General features: G+C 36.9%; 1 protein-coding gene across 1 annotated transcript in view; it reads right to left on the reverse strand.

Annotated features, from left to right (window-relative positions):
• The window catches only part of FOXJ3 (forkhead box J3), a 146,605-nt gene that overhangs the window by 70,872 nt on the left and 49,977 nt on the right, over window positions 1-25,756 (reverse strand). The window contains 2 exon segments of the mRNA XM_030324147.1: window positions 15,494-15,568; window positions 21,072-21,078. Coding sequence (XP_030180007.1) covers window positions 15,494-15,568; window positions 21,072-21,078 — 82 coding nt within the window.

A 25,756-nucleotide genomic window follows, 5' to 3' on the forward strand; every position in this document is an offset into this window, starting at 1 on the left:
AAATCTTTATCTCTGAACCTAATATACTGTATGAAATTATCTTTATAAGTGATTTCCTCCCTAGACCAGAAGTCTTAATGGCAGTGATCTCTTAGTCATCCTTATATCTCCAGAGCCAAGCTTAACAACTAGCATAAGTTATAATTTAATAAATGATTGCCAAGCTTAACTCCAATAAATGTCTTATTTGAAGATACACTAAAATTATTAAAATAGTTAAAATATTTAGAACTTCCAGAGGTTCATGGAACTATAGATACTGCTGCTCTACTTGTTTTTATACATACCCAGTATTTTATTCAAGTTAAAAGGAATAAAGGATGTAAAAATATATTGTGCTCATGGACTGGAAGATTTAATATTGTTAAGATGGCAATACACCCCAAATTGATCTCTAATTCAATGTAATTCCTATCAAAATCACAGTTTATTTGTAGAAATTAACAAGCTGACCCTAAAATAAATATGTATTTGACCTAGAATAGTCAAAACAATCTTTTTTTTTTATTTTTTATTTTTTTAATTTTTTTTTCAACGTTTTTTATTTATTTTTGGGACAGAGAGAGACAGAGCATGAACGGGGGAGGGGCAGAGAGAGAGGGAGACACAGAATCGGAAACAGGCTCCAGGCTCTGAGCCATCAGCCCAGAGCCCGACGCGGGGCTCGAACTCACGGACCGCGAGATCGTGACCCGGCTGAAGTCAGACGCGTAACCGACTGCGCCACCCAGGCGCCCCTCAAAACAATCTTGAAAACGAAGAAAAAAGTTGGAAGATTCACATCTCCTAATTTTAATAGTATGAAATTATAGTAATCTGAATTAAGAGTCTAGAAATAAACCTGTATATTTACAGCCAAAGGATTTTTCCACAGAATACTGAGATAAAACAATGGGGAAAGAACAGTCTTTTCAACAAATGGCTCTGGGAAAACTGGATATCCACATGCAAAAGTATGAAATTGGGCCTCTTCACAGCATACATAAAAATTAACCCAAAATGGATCAGGGACCTAAATGTAAGAACTGAAAGTATATAACTCTTTTTTTTTTTTTTTTTCAACGTTTATTTATTTTTGGGACAGAGAGAGACAGAGCATGAACGGGGGAGGGGCAGAGAGAGAGGGAGACACAGAATCTGAAACAGGCTCCAGGCTCTGAGCCATCAGCCCAGAGCCCGACGCGGGGCTCGAACTCCCGGACCGCGAGATCGTGACCTGGCTGAAGTCGGACGCTTAACCGACTGCGCCACCCAGGCGCCCCAGTATATAACTCTTAAAAAAGAAATATAAATCTTCATTACCTGGGATTAGTCAATGACTTTTTAGATATGACACGAAAAGCACAACAACCAAAGAAAAATTGATAAATTTATCAAAATTTAAAGTCTGTGTTTTATCAATAGACACTATCAAGACAGTGAAAACACACCTGCACAATGGAAGGAAACCTGCAACAAACATATGATACCGGACTTGTACCTAAAATAGATAAAGGACACTTAAAACTCACTAATCAAAAGACAACCTGATTAAAAAATGGCCAAAGGATCTGAACAGACACTTCTTCAAAAGAGATATATGAATGGCCAATACACACATGAAAAAATGAAACTCCTCATTTACCGTTAGAGCAATGCAATCAAACCCATAAGAGAATGAGATACCACTTCATACCCACTGGGATGGCTGTAATCAAAAAGGCATAATCAAAAGGGTTGGCAAGGGTATGAAAAAACTGGAAGCCTCATAACTGTGAAAATGTAAAATGGCATATAGTTCCTACAGAAAAGTATGGCAGTTCCTCAAAAGATTAAACATATGACCCAGCAATCCCATTTGTAGAAAAATGAAAACATTATGTTCATACAAAAGCTTGTACAAAAATGATCATAGCAGCATTTTTCATAATAACCAAAGTAGAAACAACCCAAATGTCCACCAATTGATGAACAGATAAATAACTGTGATATGTTCATACATATCACAGAGTATGATTTACGCACAAAAAAGGGATGAAATACTGCTACATGCTTCAATATAGATGACCCTGAAAATCTTACGCTAAATGAAAGAAGCCAGACACAAAAGGCCACATACAATGAGTCTATTCACATAAAATGTCCAAACTGGCAAATCCATAGAGATGGAGAGTAAAGGCAGAATGAAGGATGACTACTAATGACTACTGAAGGGTTTCTTTTTGGGGTGATAAAATAAAAATGTCCTGAAATTAGATAGTGGTGATGGTCCCACAACTTTGCAAATATACTAAAAACCATGGACTCATATGCTTTTAAACGATAAATCTTACGGCATGTGAATTAGATCTCAATAAAAAATATTTAAGAAAAAATAAGAATCAAGAGCTCTAATCTAATAAAGTGATATGCTTAACAGTCAAAAGTCACTTTTCACAAAACCAAGTCAGTAGTATTGCCCAGAGAGAACTCAAATCTCTTGATTTCTTTGGACCATGTCAGTCTTTGATACAAGTTCTAACTAGTCACTAATGTCAGAGAAAGTCAAGCAGTTCATCTACTTGAAGAATAAGAACTCCAAAGATTCTCTCAAACTCGTATTAGTAAACTAATGTTGAGAAATGAAATAAATTGTCTTGACGCTGCCTTACTGATCAAGAGTAAAAGAAGAAATAAAGTGACAACTTCTAAACATCTAAAAACCATCCTTAATTTAAAATACCAAGAGAATTAATGCATAATTAGAAAAGTTTCCTTAAGAAACATACAACAGCCACTTCTTGGTTAACTAGGAAAAGATAAATATCATTCTTGTGATAAATGTTTATTAAACAGCCACTATGTACAGATAAAATGCTAGGTGCTATGGGGGTATGAAGATGCCAAGTACAAAGACCCAATCCCCAAACCTTGTCAACAAAAAACTCACAACAGAGTATAACAGATAAAAATACAAATAGCTACCATCGTTCAAGAACTATAATAGTGGTATGCTCAAAGAGCTATGGTAATAACAAGAAGAGAGGTGAAAATAAACAGAAAGGAAGAAAAGTTGTTACAGGGAGAAAAAAGACTGTTACCCACTGTTTAGAGTAATGTGGACATTTCAGTTGGCCACCAAAGGATGAAGAAGATGGAAAGAAAGACTATTTTAAACACAATGAAGATATGAAAATACCTTCAGAAATAAAAAGATATAAAACTGCATCATAAATGGAAGAAAAATAATGCAGTATAGCCTGAATATAACTTTAGGGGCATGAAGCGGGGGACTGGAGTTGAAAATATGGCAATAGAGACATGTTTGTGGTTTTACTTGCATATCATAGCTAAAGGTAGCATTGCAGAAGATAGAGCAGAGGGAAACAGATTAGAGGAAGGAGACCAGTTGGAAGTAACACAGTAATATAACTTATCATTAAAATAACTTTATTTCTTAAAATTCTCATTTCTTGTAATAACTTTGTTTTAAACATAAAAACCCAGGATCCAGGGGCACCTGGGTGACTCAGTTGGTTAAGCGTCTAGCTCTTGATTTTGGCTTGGGTCATGACCCCAGGGTTGTGGGATCAAGACCCATGTTGGGCTCCATTCTGAGTGTGGAGCCTACCTGGAACTCTCTGTCCCTCTCCGCAACTTGTGTGCATGCTCACTCGATCTCTCTGTCTCTCTCTCTCTCAAAAACAAAACAACTCTTTAAAAACCCAGGATCTGAAAACATCAAAGATGTAAGAAATCAGATGAAAGAATAGACTAGTAGGTTCATGAGCTGCCTAAACCCTGTACAGATCAGGGCAGTACTACATATCTTCTTACTATAAAAATGAAAAAAAAACAAAAAAACAAAAAACACAATGAAGCAGAAGCTCCTGGGCATGTCTCAGGTCCAGGAACTGGCTGGGACAAACAAAAAAGCCCTAATGTCCAGCATCAAAGCATTTGATTAAACTAATTTCACCAATTATCTGTGAACATACCCAAAAAAGACCAATGGAAATTCTAGATTTTAAAAATCCAGTAACCGGAATAAGAAGTTCACCAGACATGTTTAATAGATAGGACAAAGTGAAAGAGAAATCCTGAAGATAGATCAGTAAAAATGATCTAATATGAGGAATAAAAAGAAAAAAGAACAAGTGAAAATAAAGCCTCAGTGACCTATGAAATGATGTCAGTCATTTCTGGGGAGGGGCAGAGAAAAGAAAGGAGTTGAGAGAATCCCAAACAGACTCTGCACTATCTGTGCAGAGCCCCATGTGGGGCTCAAACTTAATGAAACATGAGATCATGACCTGAGCCGAAATTAAGAGTCAGATGCTTAAATGACTGAGCCACCCAGGTGCCCCAAACAGTCTATATTTTATTTTACTTTATTTTAAGTCTGTATTTTAACTGGACTAGAAGAAAAGAGGGCCCTAATTTTTTGAAAAAACTAATGACCCAAATATCCCAAATTTAGATGAAAACCTCTTTTTGCAGATCCTAGAAGATAAGCAAATCCCATGCAGAATAAATACAAAGAAAATTACACTGGGGCACAAACTCCTTCAATCTAAAAACAGAGAAAAATCTTGGAAACCACAAAAGACAGAGAGGGGAGAGCAAGGGGGCACATTACCACAGCCCCCCTTATCTACAGGAAATACATTCTAAGACCTCCACAGCGGATGTCTGAAACTGGATAGCATCAAACCCTATTCATACTATGTTTTTTTCCTATACACACATACCGATGATAAAGCTTAATTTAAAAATTAGGCACAATAAAAAATAAAAATAATAATCAGGTACCATAAAAGATTAACAACAATAATAATAAAGTAGAACAATTATAACATACTATAATAAAAGTTATATGAATGTGGTCTCTCTCTCAAAATATCTTATTGTGCCATACTCACCCTTCTTCCTGCGATGATGTGAGATGATAAAATGCCTATATGATGAGATGAAGTGAGGTGAATGACGTAAGCATTGTGACACAGCATGAGGCTACCACTGACCTTCTGACGATACGTCAGAAGGAGGATCATCTGCTTCAGGAACACAGCTGACCACGGGTAACTGAAACTGCTGAAAGCAAATCCATGGATAAGATGGGTCTACTACAGGTACAGGGGAATAAAAATACAAATGACACCTGACTTTTCACCAGAAATAAGGAAGGCTAAGTACAACAGAACATCTTCAAAGTTCTGAAAGGTGGGGGAAACCCTGCAAACTGAAGATTCCACATCCAGAAAAAGTATTCAGAGGATGAAATAAAGACCTTTTCAGATAAATAAGAGCCAACAAAATGTGTTTTATGCAGATGTGCACTATAAAAAATGCCCAAGGATGGTATTAGGCTAAAGGGGAAAGAGATCAGCTTGAAACTTGGATTTACAGAAAAGAACATCAGAGAAGGTAAATAATTAGGAAAATATTTTCTTCAGCATGATTTCCTTAAAACACTGCTATCTAAAGCAAATAAAACAATCCTACGGTGAGACTTGTGTCGTAAGTAAAAGTATAAGCTATGACAGCACAAAGAAAGAAAAAGATAAATAAATAGAACTGTACTGTTCTAAGGTTACTGGATTTGTCAAGTGGGTGGGAAAAGGTAAGTAGTAAACGTTATGAAGTATGAAATATGAAGTGAAAGGTGGTATATTACCTCTAGACTTTGGTAAGTTAGTATTACACATTTAGCTCTAGCATGACTAACAAAAAATAAAAAGAGCACAGTTAAGTCAATAAAGGAGATAAAAGAGAGTACTTTAAACTATTTGATTAATCCCAAAGGTTGCAGAAATGAAGCAACAAAGAAACAAAAGAAAAACAAATTGCAACCATATGAATAATCATATTAAATATGGACTAAGCACCCCAACTAGAAGGCAGAGATTGTTAGACTGGATTTAAAAGGCAAGAGCCAATAACTACATGCTGTTTATAAGAGACATACCTTAAATACAAAAGCATGTATAGGCCAACAGCAAAATACTAGAAAATATATACCGTAAAGCTACATAAGAAAACTGTAGTGGTTATATTAGGATAAGAAAAAGTAAGCTTCAAAACAAAGAGTATTTTAAGAACATTTCATAAAGATAAAAGACAAATCAACAGGAAGATTAAACATATCATACACAAATATTAATTTCAAATGAGTTACAGACCTAAAAGTTAACTCTATAACCATAAAATCTGGGGTGCCTGGCTGGCTCAGTCGGTAGAGCAGGCAAATCTTGATCTCAGAGTCCTGAGTTCAAGTCCCACGCTGGGCATAGAGATTACTTTATAAAATTTAAAAAATTAAAATTAAAAATAAAAAATTGTAAGATCTACGGAAGAAAATAGAGGATAATATCATTATGGCCTTGGCTGATTTCCTCAACGCAAAAGTCACTAATCATTAAATTAAAAATTGGTAAATTAGACTTCATCAAAAGCCAAAATGTCTACTCGTTTTAAGACACTATTATAAAAACAAAGGCAAACCAGTCTGAAAAAATATTTACAAAATTTAAATCTAAGAAAAAACGTATCCAGAATACATTAAAAAACAACAAAACCCTCCTACAGCTCAGTAATAATGACAACCAAATTTTAAAAAGAAAAAAAAAGGGCAAAAGACTTTAAAGGAACCTTGAGAAGAGAGAATATACAAATGACCTGTAGGCACATGGAAAGATGCTCAACATGAAAAAAACTCAAAATTAAACCATAACGAGATACCACCTCATACCCCCCAACATGGCTAAACTAAGGAGATAGCTGACACCACCTGTTGACCAGGATGTGGAGCATCTGAAATTCTCATGCACTGCTATTGGGAATTTAAAATACACAACTACTACAGAAAAGGATTTGGCAGTTTCTTATAAAGTTACTCTTCCACCTGCCCTTTGACACAGAAATACTGTATTATTCTACAGAAATGAAGGCACATGTCCACAGAAAACTTGTACGAGAATTTCTTAGTAGCCTGTTCTTAATAGTCCCAAAATGAAAACTACCCAAATGTCCATCAACAGATCCATGAATAAATGGAATACTACTTAGCAATAATAAACAAAAACTGACATATACAATAGCATCACAGACATTACTGAAAGAAGTCAGACATAAACAGAAAATACAGTTGCCCTGAGAACATGCTTTGGGGCATGTTCATCAAAATTTAACTTTTGACTCTCCCATACCTTAACTAATAGCCTACTGTTGACCAGAAGAAGGCTTACTGATAACATAAACAGTTAATTAACACATTTTGTGTTATATGTATTATACGCTGTATTCTTACAATAGAGTAAGCTAGAGGAAAACAATGTTTAAAACAAATGTAAGAAAAACAAAATACACTTAAAGTACTTTATTTCTTGAAAAATTCCATGTATAAGTGGATCTGTGTTTTCAAGGATCAACTGTATACTGAATGATTTCATCTACGTGAAGTTCCATTATGTGACACTTACAAAAACTAATCTTCTATGGAAAACTCTACCATGGGCTTAAAGATCACCATCTAAAACTGGGGTTTATTGTAAAGATTGAGATAATACTTATAAGTAACTCCCTAATCTGTAAAGTAGTATACAGATGTAGAATTGTTATTAATTCATGTCAACAATTCTGGTACAGCAGGTTAATGTCCTCCTGAGGGAGAAAACTGCAATATCTTAGTGTGCAAAATCCCAAAGATCACAAACTAGAACTGTACAGCTTTGAACACATCTTCCAAAAACAATCAACTGCCAACTTCAAGATATCCCACATGGGGTACCTGGCTGGCTCACTTGGAAAAGCGTGCAACTCTTGATCTCAGGGTTGTGAGTTCGAGTCCCAAGTTAGGTGTAGAGATCACTTAAAAAAAATCTTTTTGGGGTGCCTGGGTGGCTCAGTAGGTTGGGCGCTTGAACCCTGTGTCGAGTTCCGTGTTGACAGCTCAGAGCCCGGAACCTGCTTCGGATTCTGTGTCTCCCTCTCTCTCTGCCCCTCCCCCACTCATGCTCTGTCTCTCTCTCTCTCTCTGTCTCTCTCTCTCTCTCAGAAATATGTAAACATTAAAAAAATTTTTTTAATAAAATATTTTTTAATGCCATTATCTGATTAAATATAAACATAAGAAGTTACTATTTATTTCAATACTCCTAGGGAAAACAGTCCCTATCATAAATTGCTAACCATTCCAAATGGCTAAATCTGTGAATTTTATGTTTTAACGAACCCTACTGCCAAGTATACATGGTTTGCTGGTAAAGTGAATCATCACAGACTATTTTCTGCTCATCCTCATCTCTCAATGCACATCATCAAGAGCCTCAGACACAATATTGGATGCTTTTTGTCCCTGACTTCTTTGGCTTTATACTGTATATTTTGTCTCAATGTTTTATTTCTCTCCCAGTTTAGATTTGCAAATCAGTTTAAAAATTTTGTTTTGTTTTGTTTACCTTCCAACATCTTAGGATGCTAGTAACTGCCTGGTAACTGCCCATAGTTCCACGGTACAGCAGTTGCATGTACCATACAGAGTGAACATACTTCCCAGTTTGTCTTGGTTTATACCTGTTTCCTAAGCATAATTACAAATAGTGCCCCCTTTCATTCTTAGCAATCTCTAGTTTGGACCAGAAGTTAAACAGTCATTCTACTCAGACCACAAAAACAGACTATAAGCAGTAGAATACACAAGAGGCACTCAAAGGCAGGCAGCGTGGCTGGCTAGTTGGCTAAATGAATGTATGGACAAAAATTATCCTGATGCCAGCTCAGTTCCCTGGAATACTCTTGCTGAACAAGTGAAGGTTTTTATTACTTTTAAATATATTGATTATCAAATTAAGCTAAGTGTTGCTCAGGAAAGACTGTTAAGGAATTTACCCCAATCACTGAATTAAAAATATATAATTAGCATATCAATTATAGTATATCCTTAAATGTTAAGGATACTTAAAAATAATATGCTCTAGTAAGTGATTAATAGTTGGCCATATCTTGTTTTTAAATCATCAGTGCCCTTAGTCCTTTTGGAAATTAATTTTTTAAGCTGGAAATAAATAAAGTTTACTGTATCACAACTGATTTGCAAGAGACAGAATGCTCACCTATATTTAATATAACCCACAAAGCAGTTTAGTATGACTATTACAGGTTATTAGTTTAGATTAATTCAACATTGTCCTGTATCTTAGTATTTGCCAAATTAATTACTGAGTCTAAGCCTAAAAGAAAAGAATTTGATGGTCAAATGAAATTATGGCTGGCAACAACCCACATGTTCTTCAAATGGTGATTAAATGTGGTAAATCTAAACAATGGAATATATACAATAAAACAGAATGAACTGCTAATACAACAACATAGATGGAACTCAAATGCATAATGCTAAGTGAAAGAAGCCAGACTCAAAAGGCTACCTACTTTATGAGTCTCACTTATATGAACTTCTGGAAAAGGCAAAATTACAGGGACAGAAAACAGATCAATAGTGACCTGGGAGTGGAGGAAAGGGCTGACTACCAACGGACAATAATATTCCACAGCTTGATGATAGTGTTGGTTAAATTGTATCCATTTGTCAAAACATCTAGAATTATACACCAAAAAGTAAATTTTACCATATATAATTTTTTAAATTAATTTGTTGGCAAAATACTATTTTTTAAAGTAGTTTAGATACGGAAAAGAAAACAGGAGGCCAGCAACAACAAAATGTTACCTCCCACCCTTAAAAAAAGAAGAGAGAATATGGTATGGTGCAAATAAAAGGCCACTCTAAACTGCCCTAAGTATACTGTCAAGGCTCTATGGCAGCACTTCTGTCGATTTCTGCAATGCGCTCTCTCTCTCTCTCTCTCTGAATATGACCCTCATATCTCTTACTTCACTCAAACTTTCAAACCTCTTCAAATGCCTGTGCTCACTCTGGGCTTTCTAATCGTGGTTTGTCTAATGAACGGTCTTACATTCATAATCCACCTTTGCCTTAAAATGCACTCATGGTACCAATCCTTTTTGTCATTCTTGGACCTCATAAGAGTACACTAGTCCCTCCCCTATCCCCAGTTTCACATTCTGCAGTTTGTCACAACTATGGTCCAGAAGCAGATGACCCTCCTTCTAACATCGTCAGAAGGACAAGAGTAGCCCAGTGCGACATACCACAATACCTACATCATTCACCTCTCTTCATCCCATCAGGCAGGCAGGCATTTTATCATCTCACAATCATCACAAGAACAAGGGGGAATAGATGATAATAAGATATTTGTGGGGGGCATGACATTCACATAATTTTTATCATAGTATATTATAAAAATTGTTAATATTTTACCATTAGTTATTATTGTTAATCTCTTACTGTGCCTAATTTGTAAATTAAATGTTATCATAGGTATGTATGTATAGGAAAAAGACATAGTATATAGCCTCTGTACTATCCATGGTTTCAGGCATCCACTGGGGGTCTTGGAATATATCCCCTGCAGATAAGGGGTGACTACTGTTCTTACATTAAAACCCTTAACTCCTGATTCTATCCCAACTTTGTTCTCACTAGTCCCTCAGCTCAACTTGATCATGTCCTGTTCTCAGCCTTCAAGTGGGGCTCTTACCTACCATGAGTTAAAATCACAAAGATTAAGAATTTCATCTATCCTTAAAATGCTTCAGAAGTGGCAAACTCTAAAACATCCCTTGGAATCCTACCAGTGTTTTTTTTCAATCAAATAAATAAGATGCCCTTATTTTTGTCTAACCAAACTCTTGCTTTTGTCTTTAAAGCCTATTTCCTGTTTGGTTTTACACAAAGACAAAGATAAGAAGTTAACTACTTCTTCACAAAAATCATACACCTACTTTAAGATTAGTATTAACATTACACTCGTATCTTCCTTCTTTACGGTACACACCTGTGATTGCTACAACACTGTTAAATCACTTAATGTTGTATCTTATGTACTTTCAAACCTCTCCATTTTTTTCTACATCTTTTAACAAATAAAGTGACCAAAACAGGATACCAACAAATAAGAGACAATTTATAAATAAATACAACACAATACTAATAAGGCCAAAAAAAGAATACCCTTTGAAAACAAGAGATCAGTCAACTAAGCTATGGTCTCCATATCATGACAGAGGAAAAGAATAGAAAAAAATTACAGTCTCAGAACTTCCAAAAGTTCAATTTCCAGCAGCTGAGTTTGTTGTTTCCTCACAAACCAGGAGACTCCGATATTCACAGCCACGAAGCCTTTACAACCTTCCCATCCCCGGGCAAGAAAAAGCATCACCTCCACCAGCCCCAAAAAGCTCTTCTTACTATGAATTCACTGAAGTTATCTTTCCCAGAACAGAACAGACAGGTGGCCTTCACGGGGTATTCTTAGCTATCACCTCAGTTCTATTAGAACCCACTATTGCTAATTAATTATGCAATTATTGAAACCACTTCCTATTATCTTTCATTTCCTTTAAAATCAAAGTACCATTTTTCTGAGTTGGAGAAGAGGGAAAAGGATTGAGAAATCATGAAGGTAGAAAGCAAAGAAAGACATTTTTTTTTAAGTAAATTTAACTGATAGGCTCTGTTTTCCCATAATGTGAAAATATTTACCTTCCTTTAAGTTAATTAAGAGGCATGTGTGAATAAAAGGCAAGATAAGAAGACTTTAACAACAACAACAATTAGAGTAAAAAAACAGACAAAAATACAGAAAATAAAGCTAATGAAAAGAGAAGAGATAAAAGGCAGAAATAATTTTTAAAAAAATGGAGATGGACTAAAACATACAGAAACATGGTTGTAATCAAGGGAAAAGAGGGGCACCTGGGTGGCTCAGTCGGTTAAGTGTCCCACCCCTGGTTTCGGCTCAGGTCATGATCTTACCATACATGAGAGTTCGAGCCCCACATCAGACTCTGCACTGACAGCATGGAGCCTACTTGAAATTCTCTCTCTGCCCCTCCCCCACTTGCTCTGTCTCTCTCAAAATAAATCAATAAACTTTAAAGGGGGTTGGGGGAGAGAAAATAGAAATCTGTCCCACAAAAGACAGAGTTATGGCTGCAAAATGTAATTTCATTTTGTGTTTCTTTTCAAAGAAAGTATAATGTGGCTATTTGAAATTAGTTTAAGGGAACATAGGAAAATCAATGTCAGCCCACTAATGTACATGGGAGAGATTCAAATTTTAAGGGCTTTTATGACAAAGATTTCTAGAAAATGAAGAATTGAATCAGGAATAAATAGTCATATAAAAATATCTGTAATTCATCAACACTCTTCCAAGTTTAGGTCGGCCTTCATATCTCTCCGGTAATCCACTGAACAGGAAGCCATACAAATGAAAATAGAGGGAAAAAGACGCTGGACACACTACTTCTACCTCTACCTCTTGGACCCAATGTGAGTCATGGCAGCAGCTAGTAAAATCCTAAGGGGTTAAAGTCCACCCCATACCCAAGACCGAAAACTACTCCCACCCCACCTTGGCTCAATGGTTTTCTCCCACTGTGGTGAGGGTGGTTTTGGAAAAGCTCCTCAAATGCCAGGAAACACTGTAATACAAAAAGAAAAAACAATTCATAAGTACCAAAACTTAACTAACATTTTGGTCTCCCTCTCAAGGAAGATTGGTACAGCAGAAAAAGCATTAGTCTAAGAAACAAGGAACCAAGAAACCAGGTATGTTCTGCTTGCTCAGCAGGCATTCTAAGATGTTTGCTATATTCCAGGTGACTCGGTGGGGGAGGACACCAAACACCCCCCTTCTGCTAAGGGTTAGTAAACTAGTAGAACAGAAGCCAGAATAAACTAGGAGAATAGAAGCCAGAAGCTGCTGATGGTCATCTCTGCCATTAACTGGGATGAAAAAAGAAGCCATCCGAGAAGGTAGCAGAACTAAGGGATGTAGAGACATTCATGGTAGAACCAGGCTCCAGCTCGTCCTGTAGATGTTTAGTCCCTTCAGTTGGTCTGTAGTTGGGTTACTGTGACTGCAAGTAAGTCTGGCCAATTGGGCTCTAATTCCACACTAAACCTGGACAAGTCATCCTTCGTTTACTGGCCTGAGTTTCCTCTTCTATCAAATGGGCTAGATCTGAAGTTTTTCAAAATGTTTTTTAGGCAATGGGATTTTTAAACAAAAATCATATTTTGATACCAAAAATTAAAATGATTTGATTCATATAAATTTTATAAGATGAGATTTACAACATTTACTTCTGACCAAAATAAATAAGAACAATGGGTATTTAAATCTCACCTTGAGACTGGAAAAAAAAATGTATCTATTATTAATATACTGTACTTTATAAGATTAAATGTATGGTATTTACTATTGTGACCCAAATCAATGATAACAATGATGCATTTTGATTAAAACAAACTTTAAAACTGGAGACTAATGGTAAAAGTTGAAATCTGTTATTAACTTCTCAGGATTCTATTTATTTCTGCATTTTGTTTTGGTTGCATGTTAAGACAATTCTGATTCAAAAAGAATAGTTGAAGAGTAACATATGTTTTCTACATCTGCCTTATCCATGACACTATTTAATTAAAGGTGGAGAAAAGTTTTAGGTTCTGCACAAAAGGAAACCTGACAGCACAAGCTTTTTAAAATAGATCTCCAACTGGTTAAGACTTAGTACATAATATAGTAAAGCACTCAGGTGTGTTGGTTTATTTTTTTAATGATTTAAACCTCATGTAAAAATTAAATCTGAACCAAATATTTATAAAATCCAATTAGTGCCCTCAAAGAACTCTAATAAAATAATCTCTAAACTCTTAAGAACATTTTCATTGAGATTCATATATACTCACTGCCCCCCAAAATTGTAACGAAGCAAATATAAAAAGTTACAATTCATTATTATTATTGTTTTTTTACAAATAAGCCTGCTTTAAAGAAAAGAAACAAAACCTTGGAGAATTATGAACACAAATAATAAATTGGACCAAATAACTAGACTATAGTAATAATTTATTCAATCTTACTGAGAACCAACTTAATGGGGCAGGTCACAGAAGGTGCTATAGAAAACATCCATTTTTTAAGAGTGCCTGCTTTATAGTGAAAATGAGTAACTCTCCATCTCTAACCTCAAGAAATTAACCATCTAGAAGAGGATACAATACATTCATTCATTCAACAAGAGTGTGTCCTCCCTCAGTGCCACCAGCTACTGTCCAAGCAACTGGAGCTAAAAAGTGAACAATATACATGATTCCCTACCCTCATAAGTTTAGACTTTAACCTAAGGACAGCAGATAAACAATGAAGATTTTAAACACAGAAAACATGTGATTAGCGTAACATTTTTGAAAGACAGCACTGGCTACTTTGTGAAAGTTACTATACATTGTAGGTAGTAAACCCAAGAATCGAACAGTCAGAAGCTACTGCAATGATGACAAAGTAATAGGAAATCAAGAGGGAACAACAAACTCAGCTGAAGTACATGGAAACGAAAAGCTTCAGAGAAGTAATGCTGTAGCTCAATCTTAAAAGACCCAAGGAGTAGGCCAGGTAAGCAGAGAAAGAGAGTTTGTGCAGCAAGAGAAGATCATATGAAAGGCATGAGAAACTTTAAGTAGTTCCTCACAGTGGGTCTTGAACGAGAATCATAGCCAGAAAGGCAGATCAAGGAAAAGCATAAAGGGTACTTGACAACACAAGGAAACATCTCCAAGACATGGGGAGTACTTTTAAGCAGGGTGGTAACATAACCAGGCTTACTAAAATTTTAGAAACATTCTTCCAGGGATGGTTAGCTTAAAACACCGGCTGGTTCCAGCCAAACAACAATGCATGTTTGCCAACAGATACACTCTCTCAAAGTCCTAATCTAATAATTTATCATGACAATGAAATTATGGTCTAACAGAGTACTCTGAGGTTTAGAAGCCAAGTAACTAGTACCAAGTTCAGGGAACACTGCAGTTAATATGACTACTAAAACCAAAAAGAGGAGAAGTCTCTGTAGATAAAATACTAAAAGTGTACTGGTGGCAGGATATAAACGGAATGCAAAGGAAAAAACAGCAACTAAGAAAACAAGGAACACACAATTTTATTTCAGGGTAAGAATTACTTCTATGTGGTGTCAAGATCTACCAAATCTACCTCCTACATGCAATAAATAACAAACTGTGGTTCCTGACAAGCAGTTCAAAAACCAAATTTAAATTAATATACAGTACTTAATAACCAAAGAGAAACAAGATTAGAAGTACTAAACTTTAACAGAAGACCAGCTCTACACTAGCTAACTTCGACTGCTTAAAAAGAATGCTGTCTCTGCCTAGTTGGTCCTTGAAGATTACCAATTAAAATGGGGATGAGGTAGGGTGAAGTGAAAAAGGATCAGGAAGGTTCCTAATCAATGAATTAGGCATGTTCTTGAGGGCTCTCATTCCAATTCTGTTTCTCTATATATAACAGACATTACTCAGATACAAACGTGATAACATATAATGAAGAATCCAATTATTTTATCTTAAGATAACGAATCCTACCTTTCCGGGGTCATCCTTTGATCGAGGCACTTTAAGGAAACACTTGTTCAGTGACAGATTATGTCGTATGGAGTTCTGAAATTAAAGAAGAGAAAACACAGGGTCATTGGAAATCCAAAAAACCAAATCCCATCTTTAAAAACAGAATCAGGGGATGCCTGGTTGGCTCAGTTGGTTAAGCGTCCAACTCTTGGTTTCAGCTCAGGTCATGATCTCATGCTTTCATGAGTTTGAGCCCTGCATTAGGCTCTGCGCTAGCAGCACAGAGGCTGCTTAGGATTCTCTGTCTCCCCCTTTGCCCCTCTCCCACTTGCGCGGTCTCTCTCAGAATAAACTTAAAAAAAAAAAGTAAAACAACAACAACAGAATCAGGAGTCTAAATATCTCTATGCATAGAATACAATTTCAAGTAGAATAAGCTTTTTAAATGAGCTTCAGATTTAAATCTTTCTGGGGGGTGCCTGGGTGGCTCAGTTGGTTAAGTGTCCATCTTCAGCTCAGATCATGATCTCATGGTTTGTGAGTTCAAGCCCTGCATCGGGCTCTGTGCTGACAGCTCAGAGCTTGGAGCCTGCTTCAGATTCTGGGTCTCCCTCTCTTTCTGCCCCTCCCCTGCTCATGCACATGTGCACACACACTCTCTCTCAAAAATAAACATTAAAAGAAAAAAATCGTTAACCTTTCCAAGTTTCAAATTATCAACGCTGAAAAAAATTCCACTGTGCCATTACAAAATGAGTGTATAAATGCCAATTAGGTTCTTACTACAATGAGAAGATTACTACATGAGAAGACACTGGCTACAGAGGGCTAGCAAGAACACCTACATTCCTCAGTGCGGCAAGAAAGAATAACCATCTTGGATGACAGGAAAATGCACTTGAAGACCTGAAGAATCTGTGAAATAGGAAATCTTTTCATGAATAAGTAGGACTGTGCCATAATTTTTATAGAAAATAACCAAAGGCCATTTCTTTTTAATGAAATGCTCCAAGTCCATTCCATAAATTTTGTTCCACAATGGCCAGGTATTTGGTAGAGAGGGACTCCAACTGCATTTAGCCACTACTTAGAATTTTAGGAGGCATATTTTGGCATAATGTCTATTTTATTTTTTAACATAAAATTCATAACTCTAACAATAATGCCTATATGAAAATTCCCCTCTCACAGGGTAATACTGGCATTAAAAAAGTTTTTAAAAGATGACCATAGAACATAAATTCAAGACTATCTTATCAAAACATCAATTGAAAACTTATGAATGGGAGTTCCACCTCTGCTTGGGTAAGTGAAAATAAAACCCTATTTTTGAGCCACACTGGGGAGCTAAAGCTACAAGGCAGACCAACAAATTAAATTCCTGAGAAGGACAAGCCCAAAGAGAAAAAAGAAAAGTTGTCTCACCTTTTGGCAGACTATAGGAGAAAGAGGCAGCCACCATCCAAGCATGTAAGAAGCTAGCTAAAATTTGAAAGGCCAAGGGCTAGTGTGTCAGTTTAGAGTACCAAGGGCCCCAAATATAAGGGAAGTTCCCACTCACTCTTCAAGCTCTTCTCCATGGGCCTTTACTATATGCTCACAAAAAAAAAGAATGGGGATAGGAAAGGAGAACAAAAGGAAAGGAGTGGCATAGGCAGGAAGTAATAGCTCTAAGTGGAAAACAAAGTCCTACCACGTTTGACAGATTTCACAAAGCCAAAGCCTTAACTGTGAGGTAAGAACAGCAAAACTTCTCACAGGACTCTGGCAAAGATAGCTTTTGAGAGAACAGAAACAAAAACCCTTCTCAAGACACAAGCAAAGATCTACCGCTGGCTGGTAGAGGAAAGATAGAAGCAAAAACACTTTTATCTCTGGGACAACTGTCAGAACTACCTTGGGTCCAGGACCCTACATCAAAAGCAACTACAGATACAGGCTAGAATGAAGGAAAGAAACAGTGAAGAAGCCCCACCTAAGTCCAAGGGCTTGAGTAAGACTGAGGCTGAATCAAGAAAACAGAAGGGCGCCTGGCTGGCTCAGTGGGTAGAGAATGTGACTTGATCTTAAGGCCAGCAGATTAAGCCCCACATTGGGCACAGGTATTACTGAAAAGAAAAGAAAAGAAAAGAAAAGAAAAGAAAAGAAAAGAAAAGAAAAGAAAAGAAAAGAAAAGAGAAGAGAAGAGAAGAGAAGAGAAGAGAAGAGAAGAGAAGAGAAGAGAAGAGAAGAGAAGAAATGAGAGGAGAGGGGAGGGGAGGGGAGCACAGTTTATGCAAAAACTCTCAAAAACTGGCTGAATCACACAGGTCATGATCTCAGTGTTCGTGAGTTTGAGCCCTGTGTTGGGCTCTGTGTTGACAGCTCAGAGCCTGGAGCCTGCTTCAGATTCTGTGTGTCCCTCTCTCTCTGTCCTTCCCCTGCTCATGCTCGCTCTCTCAAAAATAAAGAAACATTAAAAAAAAATTACAAAAAAAACCCCAAAACTATGCAAGTTAGAAGACAACAGAATAACATCTTTAAATACTAAAAGAAAAACTATTCATATGCAGTGAAAATATCCCTCAAAAATGAGGGCAAAATAAAGACTTCCAGACAAGAAAAAGCTGTAAGAATCTATTTTGAATAGTGCCAGGGGGCTGGTAATATTATCAGGAAGTCTTCAGGCAGAAGTATGATAACAAATAGAAACTTGGATCTCAAAAAGAAAGAGTTCCAGAAACTGTAAAAATGAAGGTAAATTTTAAAAACCCTTTTTCTTATTGGGTGCCTGGGTGGCTCAGTAAGTTAGATGTCCCCTTCTTGGTTTTGCATCAGGTCATGATCTCATGGTTTGTGACCGTGAGCCCCGCATCAGGCTCTGTGCTGACAGTGGGGAACCTGCTTGGGATTCTCTCTCTCTGCCCCTCCCCTGCTCATGTTCCCTCTCTCTCAAAATAAATAAACTTAAAAAAATAAATAAAAACACTTTTTCATATTTATAATACCTTTAAAATGTAACTGTCTAAAGAAAATGTAACAATTACATGGTTTATAACATGTGAAAGTAAAATGTACAATGATAGCACAAAAGATGGGTCAAAAGAATTAGAAATATAAGGTTTATAAAGTTCTTACACTATACATAAATGGTATACTTGAAGGTAGGCTGTGATAAGATAAAGATGTATGTGGTAATAGCTAGAGCAGCCACTAAAACAAAATTTAGGAAAAGGTATAAGAAGTTCAACATGGGGGGAAAAAAAATCAAGATGGTCATGTTTTTTCTAAATGGCCAAAGAGAAAGAACACATCTCTACTTGAGGCTTCCTCCTCTACAGAAAGTTTAAATGTTGGAAATCATCAAGGCTCTGCTCTAAGTCCTTTTTTCATTTCTACATTTGCTGCCTACGAAAATATCATCTACAGTCACGGCTTCGATGACCATCTGTGACAATCTATCTAGACCTTAAAACTACACCTGTTTCCTGAGTTCCTACCATATATTTTTAACAATCTACTGGACATCTCCAGAAACACCTAAAACTCGGAATGTCTAAAATTAAACTCGATCTTTATCCCCAGTGTGATCTTCCAGTTTTCTCTTCTCAGGTTAAAAGCAGTTATTCACATAACAGCTCCAATCAGAAAGCTGTAAAACATCCTTAACTCTTCCTTCTTCCTCACCATCTAAAACAAATCTGTTACCAGATATTAAGTCTACCTTTGATCTACCTACTTTATTCCATCTCCACCATGCTCCTTCCTGAGGCAGTTATCTCTTCATAAGGTAAATTCAGTATTACTTAAAACTTTTCAATGACTTCCCACTGCACTTAGGATAAAATCCAAAATCCTTAACAAAGCTTCCAAAGGCCCTTCATGATCTGACCCCACCTCCCTACTTGCTGTCCATACTCATCCTCTCCAATGTTCTTTCTCACTACTAGGCTTTCCATTTGTTGCTCCCCCTGCAAAGATGACTGTCCCTGGTATTACCCCATCCCCTTCACTTAAATGACTCTACTCAACTTTCAATTCATTCTTGACTTAAACATCAGTTCTTTTTTTTTTTTTTAAGTAGGCTTCACACCCAGTGTGGGGCCCAACGCAGGGCTTGAACTCACGGCCCTGAGATCAAGAGTTGGACACTTAATCAACTGAGTCACCCAGGAGTCCCAACATTAGTTCTTTAGGGAAGTCCTTTCTGACTTTTCTTGACAGGTTAGCTCTCATTATAATAAACTTATCACCCTGGATTTCTCATCACACTTGTAATTATTTGTTTAATGTCTTCTTCCTATATACTGCATCCTATACCAAAATGTAAGTAGGCTCCATAAGGGTGGGAACCTTGTCTATCAACTCACAACCTAGAATATAATGCTTTTCATATGGTAATCCCAAATCTGTTGAAAACAATACCAAAAGCATATTGAGAAAGTAAAAATACCCAGAGAGATACCAAAGCCAAGACAAGAATATAGACACACACAATTAAGAAAAGAGATTACTGGGGGACCTGGTGGCTCAGTCAGTTTGATATCGTAGTTCATGAGTTCAAGCCCCACATCGGGCTCTGTGCTGGAGCCTGAAGCCTGCTTTGGATTTGATGTCTCCCTCTCTCTCTGCCCCTCCCCCACTCATTCTCTCTCTCTCCCTCTCCCTCTCTCAAAAATAATAAAACATTTTTTAAAATTAAAAAAAAAGATTATTCATAAAACCTGGGCAGATCTTACCTCTAATAATCACAAGAAAAGAAGTTGGGAGAGTAGAGAGGTAGGTATAATTTAAATGGTCTAAGTTAATGTGGAGAAAAATGGCCCAGGTTAAACAACTAACCAAGGCATATTGCTTGGGTTTGAAAATCCAAGCCCCAAGCGTGGTTTCTCAAAAGTACTGTCTACCTGCACTAGAATTAAGATGAATTTTAATGCAGATTCCTAGGCTCCATCCAAGATGACTAATTCAAAATCTCTGGAGTTGTGACCCAGGAATCTAAAAATTTAAAAACATTAAAAAAAAAAATTTAAGTTTATTTATTTTGAAGGGGGAAGGGGGAGGGAGAGGAATCCTAAGCAGGCTGCTGTCAGCACAGAGCCCTACGTGGGGCTCCAACTGACAAACCATGAGATCATGAACTGAGCCCAAATCAAGAGTGGGACACTTAACCAACTGAGCCACCCAGGTGCCCCTAAATTTTAAAAACATTCAGGGCGCCCGGGTGGCTCAGTTCGTTAGGCGTCCGACTTTGCCTAAGGTCACATCTCATGTTTGCGAGTTCGAGCCCCTCATGGGGCTCTGCTGAGAGTTGGGAGGCTGGAGAGACTGCTTCAGATTCTGTGTCTCCCTCTCTCTCTGCCCCTCCCCTGCTTGCACTCTATCTCTCTCTCTCTCAAAAGTAAACATTAAAAAAAATTTTTTTAAACATTCTAAGTGATTTTTACTTTAAACTTGAGTTTAAATGGGAACCTCCAATTCAAATTAACGACCACATTCCTACCTGTATCTTTTTTTCCCCCACTGTGAGAATCTTGGTTCCCCCACAACATCAATATATGTACTCATTTTTTCTACCCTACCATGCACATAAAATAGTTTCAGAATTGTTCCCAACTTCCCAACTTCTTTTCTCGGGGTTACTGGAGGTAGAGACAGCCTCTAGTGAAAAACCACTAGACAAATCCATTAAGTAAAGGTCATAATTTCTTTGCAATTCTTTTCAACCTTAGTATGTATCCCATGAAATAACAGAATGCTCTTTAAGTTTTTTGAATTTTTTGTGTGTGATTATTTTATCCATTTGATATGATGTACAGCTTATTTGTTTCTGCTCATATTCAGTTCCAAGGTTTCCTTTTTCCATCCTGTTTGATTATATGTAATATTTTTTAGATGTGTAAAACACTTACATGGCTTAGAACTAAATAAAAAGATATACTTGAAGTCTTATTCTTGTCTATAACCCTTCTACCTGAGTTCCATCCATCCTCCATGGTTAACTATGTTCACTACATTTCTAGTTTATTATTCCTAAGTTTCTTTTTGTAACAATAAGCAAATATGTATTTTTCTCCCCCACACACACATAAAAAGTAGCACAATATACCCCCACATATATATAACATTCTTTTGTATTTTTCTTTCTGTACCCTAAACTCCTGTAAGTTAATAGGCTAATTTTCTTTAGTAAAGTGAATAGCACAAAAATTTTAATTTCCTTTTCCTCTAGTTCAGATTACATAATTATTCATTATAGAAACCTAAAGAGTGTTTTTAAATTCTTCTGGAATATTCAAAGAGTTATTTTTTTTTTAATGTTATTTATTTTGAGAGGGAGAAAGAGACAGAGCATGGGGGGGGGGGGCGGGGCAGAGAGAGGGGAGACACAGAATCTGAACAGGTTCCAGCTCTGAGCTGTCAGCACAGGAGCCCGACGCGGGGCTCAAACTCACAAACCTTGAGATCATGACCTAAGCCAAAGTTGGACACTTAACTCCACTGAGCCACCCAGGTGTCCCAAAGAGGTTATTTTTAATATTGTAATCTCCTTCAATACTCTGGCATAAGTGAAAAGGAATTTACCTAAATATTAAAATTTTATTTGAATTCTTTTAAATGACCATGGCAACATTTGTCCTCTGGGTGATAGAAGAAATAGTGAGCAGCACACGTAGGAGTGTGCAAAACAAATCTAAGGACGCAAACTGTAAAATATGAAAACAGAAATAGGACCTGAGAAAAGGAGAAGATAAACCAGTTTCCATTTGTCTCCATTTGCAATGTTTACTTACACTATTTCTGTGTTTATAAAAATAAAATTAGAAGCAATCATGACAAGTTCTAAGCACCTAAAGCTAGGTGGAAAAGACTTTTTTTAAAGAATAATCATGAGGGATGCCTGGATGGCTCAGTCTGTTAAGCATCTGACTTGGGCTCAGGTTATGACCTCACAGTTCATGAGTTTGAGCCCCGTGTCAGGCTCTACGCTGGCAGTGCAGAGCCTGCTTGAGATTCTTTCTCTTTCTCTCTCTCTCTCTCTCTTTCTCTCTCTGTCTCTCTCTCTCTCTGTCCCTCCCTGCTCATGTCTTCTCTCTCAAAATAAATAAATAAATAACTTTAAAAAAATAAAAAAGTAAAGAATAATCATGAGCTGGCAATCTCTGGAAGTATTAAAGGTCTGCCTAAAGCAAGAGACTAGAACAGATAATCTCTTTTAGTTCTAAGAGCAACATCATCCTCCACCTTCCCATTTCTCCCGTTCCCCCTTCTTTCCTCGTTATACCTAAATTATATCTTCCAGTTGAAACTGTAACAGTTACCTCCAAACCAGTTTCAGAATATGACTTGGGCTGGCCAGCAGCATGGAATTCAGCAGACTGGATCTGGCACTCTCAGGTGGACTTACACTTTAGTTGAAGCTGAGGTCAGACAAGTAAACGCAGTATGTAACTGATCTCCATGTACTATTCACTACCAAATTTGGACCAAGCTCTTCAGCTTGGCATTCATATATTCATGGAATCTCTGCATTCTGGCTCCATCCCAATTCTTATTGGTCCCTCCAAGAACCCCTGTAACCAACTGTTTCCTAAGATGTTTTTTATTTAAAAAAACAAAGAAACCTAAATCTTACTCTTCTTCAAAACAGAGCTCAATTACACTTCCTCAATACTTTTCTACTGATTCACCCTTCCTGTATTCTCATAACACTTAGTCTTTTTGCCACTCACTTTAGAACCTCATCACACTTCCTAGAAGCTCTTCTAAATTTTCACAGCACTTATTAGTTTCACCCCTCATTTAACACTCTTTTGCTAAGTCACATATACAGTAGTTATTATTATGGCTTACACACAGTAGGTGTGCCCAATTAGTCAATTCATCATAGCACAGCACTCTCTCTATTACAGAGCTATTTACATACCATCCTAATTCCTTGTTTATATATATCCCCCTTATCCATTAAAGATTATAAGCTTCCTTAAGGGCCTGTGCTATGTTTCTTAGTACTGGCCAAAGCCCAAACATACTGCTCATAAGAGTATGTAAATAAATCCTTTTCAAATTTAATGAATGAAAGACTAAATTAGCTGAAAACAAAGAGGATATGATCTAGAATAGTGATTGGAAATTTGTAGTCCATAACTGAACTCACTCAACAGACTCATGTTGGCCTGCACAGTATTTAAGAAACGAGAATTAACAACATTTAGAAATTGGGAAACTGCACACAAAATCCAGATTTCTGGGGAAAAAATTGTTAAGATCTGACATATGCCCTAAAAACCACAAGTGCCTGCTCCACATTAGACATGCACTCCTCAGGCATCTTTTTTGCTTTGCTCATTTATGTCACCTCTTGGTCCCTGCAAGTATATAAGATTACAACCAGTGATATAGACCCATGAATCTCTGGTGGGCTTTCTAAGGCACTTACTTATTCCAAATTTGGGGCATTTCTACTCCCTACCTACTGTGTTTTTCCAATGCTAAACAAGTTTATCAAATCTGCTAGCCTTCCCTCATCCTCAATCTTGATAAAAGGACTCTACTGTATAGTAGTGCCTAGTAGTAAAGCCAGAAAAAACCAGCTAGATAGATCACTACTACTGGTTAGAATGACTTTTTTCTTTTTGATTCATGGATCAAATTTTATTATGGATTTCCTCCACTGAAATATTCTTAAGATAGACTCTTATTCAAATTATACGATTACAATCCCTTCTCATACCGAGTCAGCCAGTACACGACAGTTCATCCTGGCAAATTAAATTCAATAACATTTATACATTGTTTGCAAATTATAGGCCCCTGCACAATGGTTAAGGCTGAGATTTGGTATCATCCAAATCTACCAAGTCTGGTACCCAAATATTGGGCTCTCTCTTCTATAGCTGAGAAACTCTATAAAGTTACTTCTTCTCTAAGCCTTAGTTGCCTTACTTTTCAATTTGGACAGTAACGGTACTTATTTCCTAATACTGTGGGTGTGACTTAAAAAGACAAAGATGTAAGAAGGCACCTTGGCATGTAGTGCCTGACACAACAGAAAATAATAAAAGAAGCTATTCATTTAGTACTTGAGTACAGAAATAAAAAACTAATGAAACAAGATATTTAAACAAAATTCTCTAAATCTATGATACTGTCATTAATCAAGCATACGGAAACACAAAGATGGTCTCTATAGGGAGGAGAGAGGTAACATATGAGCACAAAAGAACAATAGGATAACGCCAACTAGAAAAAAACAAGGCAGAAGGGAGAAAGTCTAAGGACACGTAAGAGACAACAAAAGCAAGAAAAAAAAAATCAGTTTTATTTCCAGGGACAGCTAGTAGGTTGGAATAGGCAAAAAAAAAAAAAAAAAAAAAAAAAAGATACATACGAAGGAACTTGAGACACTTGATTGTCTAGCATGGTACACAGTACAATGCATAAATCAGTAAATGCCTTTAATAAATCTAAGTCAAACAAAAAGACAAAAGTGTTGAGACAGGAAGGCTTAAGAAAAAAAAAGAGTAACTACCATCTAAAGCTCTATAAACTCCCTTTTTTCCACATGCACATACACACAATACACAACACACGACTGGGTAATTCCCAATAGGAAAATAAACATAACGTGTGCAGGCACAAAAATAAGTTGAATTATTTGTTGCAGAACATAAATTAGGTAGGAAACCAACGTGACGGTCCATCAAAAAGCTCAGATGAGGAACCAGGGCTTCTTAAAGAACTGGTTAATTTTAGGGCTAAACAGGAATGATACAAGATGAGCCTGGAACATTCTTGTGGTGCCAGGAAGTTAAGAAGTGCTAAACAAATAATAGGGCCATGTCAAAAGGGCACAGGAGCCAACTTGCAAGACCCCTGATGGCCAAAGCTGCAACAATTTGAATAACAAATAATGACAGCACAAAGAATAAATGCCCATGAGTGCACACTATGCAAATAAATGATTAAGTAAATAAAAGGGGAATAAAGAACAAGTCTTCCATACAGAAGAGTCCCAATTAGGGGCGCCTGGGTGGCTCAGTCGGTTGGGCATCTGACTTCGGCTCGGGTCATGATCTCACAGCTTGTTAGCTCAAGCACTGCATCAGGCTCTGTGCTGACAGCTCGGAGCCTGTAGCCTGCTTCGGATTCGGTGTCTCCCTCTCTCTCCCTCTCTCTCTCTGCCCCTCCCCCCACTCACACTCTGTGTCTCTCTCTCAAAAAATAATAAGCATTAAAAAAATTTTAAAAAGGAGAGCCTGGGTGGCTCAGTCAGTTAAGCAGCCGACTTTGGCTCAGGTC

This window comes from Lynx canadensis, chromosome C1 (genome assembly GCF_007474595.2).
Source record: "Lynx canadensis isolate LIC74 chromosome C1, mLynCan4.pri.v2, whole genome shotgun sequence".
Taxonomy (NCBI): Eukaryota; Metazoa; Chordata; class Mammalia; order Carnivora; family Felidae; genus Lynx; species Lynx canadensis.